Source organism: Thalassophryne amazonica, chromosome 22 (genome assembly GCF_902500255.1).
Source record: "Thalassophryne amazonica chromosome 22, fThaAma1.1, whole genome shotgun sequence".
Classification (NCBI taxonomy): Eukaryota; Metazoa; Chordata; class Actinopteri; order Batrachoidiformes; family Batrachoididae; genus Thalassophryne; species Thalassophryne amazonica.
In genome coordinates this window covers 15785111-15796070 of record NC_047124.1, presented here as the reverse complement: position 1 = coordinate 15796070, position 10960 = coordinate 15785111, and the positions used below count along the sequence as shown (strand labels likewise).

General features: G+C 40.1%; 1 protein-coding gene across 1 annotated transcript; it reads left to right on the top strand.

Annotated features, from left to right (window-relative positions):
- Positions 1 to 3093: 3093 nt before the first annotated feature.
- On the top strand, positions 3094 to 10397 carry ucmaa (upper zone of growth plate and cartilage matrix associated a). The gene is made up of 5 exons (XM_034163383.1): positions 3094 to 3267; positions 5244 to 5303; positions 5392 to 5487; positions 7600 to 7698; positions 9825 to 10397. Exons 1-5 carry the CDS (start codon positions 3210 to 3212, stop codon positions 9911 to 9913), a joined length of 402 nt encoding a protein of 133 aa, XP_034019274.1. The 5' UTR covers positions 3094 to 3209; the 3' UTR covers positions 9914 to 10397.
- The last annotated feature ends 563 nt before the right edge of the window (positions 10398 to 10960 follow it).

The window sequence follows — 10960 nt, the reverse complement described above, 5'->3', positions numbered from 1 at the left end:
CAGAGAACAGCTGTTGCAACGTGGAGTGGCAACGCGACAAAAGCACTTTATTAAAAGAAACTTTGCCAGGAAGGAAATGTTAGAAAGAAGCCAGATGGGAAGAAGTTCTGTGGTCATATGAGACCAAAACTGAGCTTTGTTTTTTTTTTGTTTACACAACACAGCCTCTTCGATCACAGCCGCTAACGCCTATAACTCCTTCAGACTTTTTAAAACCTATATGTGCCGTTCCTGCCAACTGATTTCATGAGGCTACAGGAGATAATCAGCAGTTTGGGAACGCTGCTGCCTGACGTCTGCTTTTTAATCATTTTCACATGCATGTATTTAACTGCTGTTATCTTCGCTCAAATTCAGAAACTTTCAGGTACTTTGAGTAGATGCACAAAATACCACCTCAGCCAATGAGATGTCGCACCTGTAATTTATACACGGACTCAATCACACTTATGACAAAATATTTTCCAGACTTCAGAGCTGTTGTGTTCCTGAGTCACTCTGCCAGGTTTCCCTTTGAGGAAAACGAAAAGACATTCCTCTGTACACATGCGCACGCACGCACACACACACACACACACACACACACAGATGAGGGGAAAATCGAGAGCATCTGGTTCATTTTGCATCTTTCAGTCAGCCAACTCTTTAATAGCTTCAAGGATCGTGCAAATCTCAGATCTTTCAAGGCTGCTGGTTAATGAACGGGGTGAGTGCAGCGAATTAGGAGTGAACCTACGCCCCCCCCCCCCCTCCCCCCAAAAAAATTATTTTTTTTTGCACACACAAATCCACAACTGCAGCAGTCTTGTTTTTTGCACATCTGCCACAAAAAAAAAGGTTGGCTGACCAATTTGGAACTTTCAGGATATGTTTGGACCATGTCACCGTGGTAGCCTTTTGGTTTTATAGCCAGAAGGTGAAAGGTCAAGATCACTGGAGGCATTTACAAGAAAAAAAAAATATATATCTGCAAACTGAACATTCACTTCCACGGCTCATACTTAATTGTGTGCAAACCTGTTACATACAGCACACAGCCACGCTCCAAAAACCTTATTTCACGCTTAGGTCAAAGGTCACATCACTGGAAGCACTGTTAACGCTTGATCATATGCTCCCGGTAATGTGCGTGCTTTGTGATGCCCGTTTCATTTTAATGCCAGAGTGTGCAAAGTGTGACGAATTAAGGGCTTGCAGCTACCAAAGCAGCAGTGCTGGCCGGGTTCCTCGGGACATACTCCATCCCGACTTCACTTCCTCACTCTCTCTCATAATTGGAAACAGAGTAAGAAAGTTTTCACGACAACACAAAGGCTCCACTGTAGCAGTTGCAGACATCACTTCAGCTCCAGCATGAAAGAAAACGACCATCAAGATGTGGGAACGTTGCCCATAAAATTCAGTTTGTAAGAAATATATTTGAGTATTTGTGATCATGATTGCAAATGATACCGACAATCCAAACTCGAAGGCTGCTAATCGGAATTTAGCCTTGGTTAGCATATGTGTGCTTATCAGGGGAATATTTCACATCAGTTATAATTTTACTTAATTTATTTCACATCTTCACAATCCACCTACATTCCAATATCATTTGTGAATCCTCCATTTTTGGAGGCCTTGGGCTCTGGATGGCAACCACCCAGTCAGACACTCCTCACAAAAAAACTGGAATTCCTGTTGGAGTAACTCTGCAGTTGCCTTCGATCAAAGGGTAGTGGGTGCACATTTTAGGGGCCTGGGAAGCTGGTTGGATCATCACTTCTGGAAAAGAAGAAACCAGTGGAGAGCACCAAGGGTCTTGCAATTGGAAGGTGTTGGCCGAGGGATTGTCCACTACACTGCTGTGCCCACATCTATAGGGTGTCCCAAAAAAATATACATTTAAAACACTCGGTTTGACCCTTAAATGTTACAAACATAATCACTTATGTTTCTTTATTACTTGCAGAGACCCTGAAATTTATGTTGATGCCAAGCAAGACATTTCGCGAGAAATCCGAAACATTCCTCGGGTCACTTTACCCAAAGTGATGTGGAATATGGCGACATGTTGTCTAAGAGACTGACAAAATGCAGGGCCGATATTGACATTGGTATGAAAAACTTTAACCTTTCAGCTTTCTATCCAGCCATAAATTTATTTCCTAGACATATGTTTTGACCATTTTCTTTGCTGATAATATGCTGCATATTTTTTGGGACACCCGATAAACCTGAGGCAGCTCACGCAGACGGGTACCTGTGGTGTCCTAGTTGTAACTTCAGAGTAAAAGAATTTAAAAATAACCGGTGCACAGTTTAGACCTGTTTGAATGACCTGTCCCAGCTACTTGCTACAGTGGCCAATCTGGCTTCTAGTCAACAATTAACCTCATTGTACCTCTAGAAAGAGCCTATGTTGTGTTTTGCAAAGTGGTACATCCTAGGCATTTGTAGAAATTCCCAATAACTTACTATAGATGATGGCTGGCCTACATGGGGCATTGTGACAGGCTGCTAGTCTATCCCAGGGCCAACACAGCCATTTTCGTTTTATTTGATGTTGGTATGGACTTCTTAACGCTGCTCCTGCAGTTAGAAAGCTTCAAACACATCATGCTACACAATCAACTTTGAACACACTCAGGATCGGAACGCTGCAGCTACAGCAGCTAAAATATTTCAGTGATAAGTACGTTTCTCCAATCTTTCGACAAAAATTGTGGCGGGATTCCAACCAGACATCTTGCTCATGAGGTCACTGCTCTGCTCCCCCCACACAGGAATCCCCACTAGCCAAGGAACTCCCCACATTTCAACCTCATCCTGAGGTCACAGGTGCATTTAAGCATAATGAAATTTTGTCCATAACTGGAATGACATGGTCACCTACCGCATCCTGTCAGCACTAATTTGTAAGCCATGGAAGACAATTTGTGGCTTCTGAACACAAGGTGTCACACCTTTGAGACCAATGGTCACCTTGTATCATGTTTAGTCACATTTGTACTATTTCTTAACCTCAAATCCTGTTAAAGTTGTTACAATTTGGAGCTGTTCATCTTCTGTTTCTGATTCACCTCACTCCATCACACCTTGTCCTCCTCCTCCTCCCAGAAAATTTCTCCTCCCACTCCCAGTTTCTCCCTCCTTCCCCGGGTCCTCTCTTGCATCAGTATATTTTGGAGTTCTGTCTTGTTCAGAAGAGTCCCTGCTGTTGTCTGAAGATGTCCTGGACTCGGGTGATTGTCATTTCTCTGTTCACCGCCCTGCTGATCCTCGCCAGTGAGTACGCCGTTTGAACGGTTCGGGGGCGGGGGGGGGGTTACGGGATGGGACATTTTGTTATTGGTGAAACACGACTGTCTTCAGGGTCTTGAACACAGACACACTAATACGACTCGCTTCTGTTTCACAAAAATACCACATCAAAAATAAACAAGGAATTATGTCTTATTGAATGTCACCTAATGAGTTTTTCATAATTATTAAACTTATTAATCCAGGTAATGTTTGGTCAGTAATTTGAGGAAACAAAAGCAGTGCGAGGGTGAAATACATTTTGCCACAAATATCCAGTACAGGGAAGGTCCACTAGTCCTATGGTCTAAATAATTTTCCAAAAATAAAACATATACTTGTGTTGACATTCAACATTAATCACCTTTAATTGTGCTGTTGTCTATAAATCTGTTGAACTGTAGATCAATAAATAATGGTAATTCACCATAATTAAATGGGGTTTATTAATTGTCACACTTTTGTAACATTACTTAACCTACTTTAGTGCAACAAATAGCCTACCACAAATGTAAAAACAACTTCAACATGCTCTCCTTAATACCAGGACTAGTGGACTTTAGGTCTAGTGGACACTAGGACTATTGGGAAGTTCCCATCCAGTACCTGCCCAGACACAACCCGATATCCAGCAAAAACTAACCCATACTTACGTGAAAGTTAAAAGCGTGCTAGAGCTAATGATAAGCAAATTCACTTTAATTCAATATTTGGTTTTGTGACATGTGTCTTGTCTAATTACCAGCAAAGGACCTGGTCTATGATACCTGATGATGGCTGCATTCCAGTTGGTCACAGTCAATCAATTTATACATTTTTCTATAAAAAGTCTCATGCATTATGGTATTTTTTATTATTATTATTGTTTTATGGTATAACCCCCAAAATAACCCCTTTTTAACACAAACCTTTTACTCTCAAAGTGAAAACAAATTTCTACACAATCTAAAGTTTAGAAAATTCTGATAAAAAAAATTTGTGTGAGATTTAAAATCTTTTCAAATGTTTGGTCAATTTGTCAACAATTTCACATGATGAGGTCCAAACCAATTATAATATGAAAACTGCCTCTTGGTTGACTCCGGGGTGAGGCGGTGGGGGCAGAAACGACTGACTGGGCCGTCTTGATGCGCACGGTTTCCAACGTGGCTACGGGAAGCTTCTGTCTGTCAGGATTTTATTCTCTCCTTCCTCTTTGGAAGACTGTGGAAACTTTTAAAACCAGACTTAAGACAGCTATTCACTTTGTCCTATGGTTAGAATATTGTGCTAGCATTCTTTTTCATTTTTTGTGCTTATTTTAATCTTTTAATTGTGCTTTTTTTATAAACCCATTTTGAACTGTTTTGAATTTTTTGTGTAAGGCGCCATGGGGCGATGTTGTCGTGAGTTGGGGCCCTATAAATTGAATAAATTAAAATGAAAACTTTATCATCTGTGCTGTTTGACTGCATTTTTCTCAAAGACTTCCACTCTCGTGTGGATCATTGTTCCCTGGTCTTCTAGCGGATGGAGCAGCTCTTGAGGTTGTGCTTCAGGAGGTCCTTTGTAAAGTTTCTGAGAACTTGCGCAATTCAGATCATGAGGTAAAGATTCTTCACTTTGACATAAATAATAATAAAAAAATTCTCAATTTATTTTTAGTTAAAAAACAAACTAAAAACATAAAAGCTGAAGCGGTTGAGCACTCTGCCCTTCCCGATGCAATTCCACATGACGCGGCTGACGTTCACGAGGGGTCTTGATCTGGGAACTCCGTTTTGGAAGCAAGTTCAGTGACCACTGGGCCAAAACACCGGCCCCGGTTTAGTGTGAGCAAAGTCTAAAGTGGAAACTATGATCTCGTGATCCGGTGCACACTGACGTGATGACAGGAGCAGCTGTACTCCTGAGCAACGTGACAGACAGATGTGCACGTTTTAAAATAAGACACAACAACCACTTGTACTTTTCTTCTCAAGTTTCCAGACTGGCAGACAGTGCATCCGTCCGAGGTGACACAGACACACCCGAATCCAAAGGTGAAGTTTGTTTCCCACTTTTACACGCAAGTTGGCTTTTCATCTCCTCTATGTTGTGACCTTCACCTTGTTGACCTTTGACCTTTAGGGGCAGAGCGGCAAGTGTTCATGCCTGAGGCGGATGCTTCCAACTTCTTCAAACGCCGCACTCGCCGCTCATTTCGGTACTACGATGAGCACCAAGGTAACGTTCTGAACAGTTCGGTTCTCTTTGGCCGTCCCGGTTTGTTAGCAGTCTGATACCATGCTGACCTGCGGGTCAGGATGTGGCACAGTTTTAGGACTCACATGCAGCAGTGCATGCTGGGATGTTTTCAAAGCTCTGTGTCTAAACACCATAACTCCAAGAGTTTTGAACAGATATGGACCAAACTTGTTGGACTTGTTCACAAACAGCTGAGGACAAAGTGATTTAATTAAAACAAACAAACAAAAAAGTTAAAAATCAAGGTGATATGTTTGTATGTGCATTCACCTCTTTTAATACAATGCAAACAAATAGTCAGAGTTAACATGTTTGAGAAGCTAAATAGAAACACCCAGTATATAAATAGTATTCGCTTAAAGCAGACTGTAGATGTTGTGTAACTGAGCTCACAATAATATCAAATTTAACTTAAAATGCTTGTAGACGAGTAGTTTCAGCAAAACTGGAATATTTATATGGACAAGAACGCAGTGCAGAAGTAAAAAAAAAAAAGTGTGTGAGATGTTTCCACTCACTTACAGGTAAGCCCCAAATAATTGGTTTATGTAGAAGGAAAATACGTTTCCAGACTGTGGACACACATGGTTGTTGTTTAGACAAAATCGTGATGTAATCGTCACACTGATGCTCTGGTTCAAGTTAAATTACGGACATTAAAGAAAACCATAGACAGAGGGCTCATGTCTGTTTAGCAGCTACAATAAATTAAAAAAAAAAGATGTTTGTAGCCAAAAATGCTCCATTAGACACTCAGGCTATAATAATAATAAAATAATAATCTATAATGGTTTCTAAATCTCCCCGCGACAATCCCAGATAAGAAGCTGAAGATGACATCTAAGCATCGCTCAACCGTAAAGGAAACGGGTTGGATGACGACAGACAAGAGATGGTTGGCTGAATTTTTCTGTTCTCTCCAAGAATTCTCCGGTGTTCCCTAAATAAAAGTGTCAGAATATCAAGAAAAGTACCTACCGTATTTTCTGGAGTCGAAGTTGCATTTTATTTTTTTGTTTTTCTACTACATTGGGTGGTCCTGTGACTTATACTCCAGTGCGACTTATATATTGAAAAATCTCATTTGTTTTTAATAACAGTAATTATAATAACTATTTATATTGGACTTTCCCAGGAATCAAAGCACTAAACAACTCTAATAATAACAGAATAAATGCCAATTAATAAAAATTACACCACAACCATTCACAAAAAACCTACATTACAGAGCCGATAATACAGACAAAAGGTGCGACTTATACTCCAGTGCGACTTATATATTGAAAAATCACGTTTGTTTTTAATAACAGTAATTATAATAACTATTTATATTGGACTTTCCCAGGAATCAAAGCACTAAACAACTCTAATAATAACAGAATAAATGCCAATTAATAAAAACTACCCCACAACCACGCACAAAAAAACCTACATTAAAGAGCCGATAATACAGACAAAAGGTGCGACTTATATATGAGTTGATTTTTTTTTTTTTAAGCAGGTGTGACTTACACTCTGGAGAGTACGGTTCTTTACATTTGTTATCGTATTTGTTTTTGTTGGTGTTTCCCCATGATGTCACTGGGGACATACTTTAACCCCCCACACAGGGTACAGTTGCAGCCATATTTGAAGGCAGTATCATGTACATACAAACACAGATGTAGACGAATACCTAACGCTGTGCTCTTTCTCTTTAATTAAAATAAAACTACTTGGGGGGCTCCTAGGATTTGCTCGGGATCGGCATACGGATCTGGTAGCGATTGGCAAAAGGTTTTATAATGGGTGCCATTCGTGACACAACTAGAAAGAGCATTGTGGGCTTTGAAGTGGGGCTCTGCTGAGAGACAAGGCACAATTTTGTGCCAATTTGCACCCAGTTTGTCCAACTTTACAAGTATTCCATTACTTCAAAACACATTTCCAAAAATATCTGACTATTTGTGTCAGAATGGGTGCTAAAATAAGTATCTTGATATGAGAGACGACACGCTTGCATTGGTACAAGTGTGCATCTTATATTCACTGTTTTTTGTGCGAGATCAAACCTCTGGTTGAAGGTACTGATCGCGGTCTGTCTCCCTACAGCTGAGCAGAGGGTGAGACAGGCAGCGAACGAGAGGAGGAGGGAGTACAACGAGGAGCAGAGGAATGAGTATGAGAACTACACCGAGGAGCTGCTTGACGGTAAGACCTGGATGATTCAGCTGCTTTTGGCTCCATGCCCTTTTCAGTGCAAAGAACAACGATTTACAAATTCTAGATTATGCTGTAGTTTTGTGTCTTTTGCAGCATCCTCTTGTAATGTTTGTCTGGTATGACCTTTGTTGATCTGTAGTAAAAATGTGAAGAAACAGTTACTAACGCGGCTAACTGGATAAGTAGGACATGAGAGAAGTTCTGTACTGAGACTGAAACCTCAGCAGCCACAAGTCACACACTGTGGCGAGGTTCTACCAACTCTAACGTGTCCATTTGTGGCCGACCCCAAGCAGACTTTCTTCCCTGTGGCAGGCTGTCTGCTGTGATATAACAACAGTTTCTAAACTAAGAACTGGAAACCATAAACGATACTAGTGGTTTTTAAATGTTGGATCCACAGAGTTTTGGGAGGTTGGTCTCAGTGAATGGAGGTTTCATTTTTAGCGAGTAGTTCAGTGACCAATTAAAAAAAACCAAACAAAAAAACATTCATTCGTACACAGGAACAGATCTCACGGAGGACTTGGCCAACCGAATCTTATTGGCTATTGTAGGGTAGCCAACACTCATAAAGTTATGCTCTGGTTCACCTCAGCTCAAATCAGTTGGTGCCAGATTGAGGCTGTGCTATGCTCCTCTCTCCCTGTCACATATCACATCCAATCCTATTGTAACCAGTATGTGAAAATTTGGGCACAAATTAGGCGCCACCTCGGCTGGCTCACTCTCCCTTAAACCACTCCTATTTGTAACGAACATTTATTTTTACCGGCTAAAATTGACCCTTAATTTATGTCCTTTGAGGAAAATGGCCTTCGCTATTTGAAGGATATGCATGTGGATGTGGTATTTGCTAGTTTTCGACAACTGCGCACTTACTTTAATCTGAATAGTTCACATTTCCTCAGATATTTTCAGCTACGTGACCTTGCAAAGACTCACTCTTTTTATTTCCTTAGATCTCACCCCCATGTGGTCTAGATTTGATCCTTAAAGATGAACCTTTGTCTAAGGGAGATGTTTCTTTCTTTAATAACCTGTTTTCTTCATCATATCACCCAAAATAAAATAAGTGCAAACTGGGAAAATGAACTGCAGATTACTTTGTTGGACAATTTCTTGAAAAAGCCCTACTTGTTGTCAATTCCTCCTCCAGCTGTGCTAAACTCATCTTAATACAACTGTAAGTACTATATAGAATCCACTATAGTAAAGCCAGACTTCATTCATTCATTCATTCATTCACTTTCTGCCACTTATCTAGGTCCAGGTCATGGTGGCAGCAAGCTAAGCAGCTCATCGTACACTTCCCTAGCCTATTCCCTAGGACAGACTTGCTAAGTTTTATCCAGGGAAACTAGATGAAAGATGTTCTAAGACCCCCGGTGACTTGACCCACATGTTTTGGTTGTGTCCAAAATTGTCCAGCAACTGGCATACCTTATTTTTTTCTATATAATCTCAAAGATTTTTAGATTTGAAAATCTGTGTTGCCCCCCCCCCCCAAGATGATATTGAGTGTTGGTGACTTAATGGAATGTCATTACCTTTACCACTTTGCTCGCTCACCAGAGAATTTTGCTTTTGTGGAAGTCGCCTTACCACCATCAATTAAGGCCCCTAACTATCTGAAGTGTCTCTCACCTGGGGAAATCTCCCTGTAATGTAACAGAGTAAAACTGGGATAATCTTGCTCTTGGTCGTACTTTGCCGTCTGTCCGCCTGAAGCTCGATCAGGCACAGGAGCCAAGTGTTTTTCTTTTTTTTAATACTGATTGGTCCTGTTTTTGTTTGTTTTGTGCTTTATTTTTTATTTCTCCTTTGTTCCATTTTGTGGGTTTATTTTTGCACATTTGTTTGTAGTATTTACATTCTCCAATAAGATATACTGATGAAAGAAAACTGAGCTTCATTCACAAATCTATGATTTTTTTTTCCCCTTTAAAAGCTACAGTGTAGAGTATACATGCATTTATTAGCAGAACTGGAATATAACATTCATAATCTGTTCATTAGTGAACATAATTTTAAGACACCTGCGGAATATATTAAGGTACTAAAAAGTTGTATTGCTGCTTTACGCATATTTTATTGCTATTTTTTATCCACAGAGCAAAACGAAAGAACGAGGGAGGTGAATGAGCAGTATCGAGAGTTTCACTACGACGGCCTCTACCCTCGCCGACACTGGTTCTTCTGAGTGTGCTGTTGGGTGCAGGGCGGGGCTAAAGGGCATCAGTGTGTCGTTGCTCTCAGCGGAGTAGTATTAACGTGTCACCTTTAACCGGTGGATCCTTGACACTTTATATTTTTTTTTCATTTTTAAGCACCTCCATTAATACTCAAGACACTTTTTGTATACAGCCTAAGCCATGTAATATGCCTCCATATGAAATGTATATTAAAGATGCAGATTTACAAGCTGAATTGTGTCAAATTAAAGGGAGGATACACGTTTTGCATGATTTACTTTATTAGTTTTTAGATGTACATATAAGCTGTGTAATGTGTCCTTTCTGTCAGCCTGTTTAAACCTGATATGTGGGGCAACAGAAGCACCAAATCAGCCTCTTGTGTTACAGTTTGACCTGTTTTGGCAAAAAAGAGTTTGACAGTTTGTGTTTGCAAAGAGATCGATTTCATATCTGTCAGTCAAACCAATGAATAAAGACTATTTTCTTTGACTTTTTTTTGGTGTCGTAACTGAAGCTTACACTGTCTGGTATTTGGAGTATTTAGGAAGGGATGTGGTGGAGAATGACAGAGAGAGAGAGAAAAAAAAAAAAAAAAAATCGAAGTGCGCTGCAGAAATCATCAGACTGAAATGAATTCCACATCCCAGACTGGAAGTATTAAAGAGATATTCAGCAAAAGACAGAGGAGGAAAAGAAGGGAATAAAATGGAAAAATATAAAATTAGACAATGAGTACAAAGTAAAACCCACAGAATACTGTGTCATTGCACTGCTTACTCACTAATCACATCATTTATCAGGACCTCAAACCCCATTTTACTACTCTACTGTGATTCTACCTCTGGCTTTAAAAAATAGAATGCCTTGAAAATTATTTGAGCACCATCTGGCCTCATGTGGAAAGTATTAAGTACAGATTTTCCTACAGTTACAGGAAAAAAAGGCTTGTCACAGGTGTGAATGTACAGACACTCACTAGATGGCACTAAATCCTACATACTGTAGCTGTAGGCTCTTTGATTGAACTAATAGTGATGCTTACTGTTGAAGTA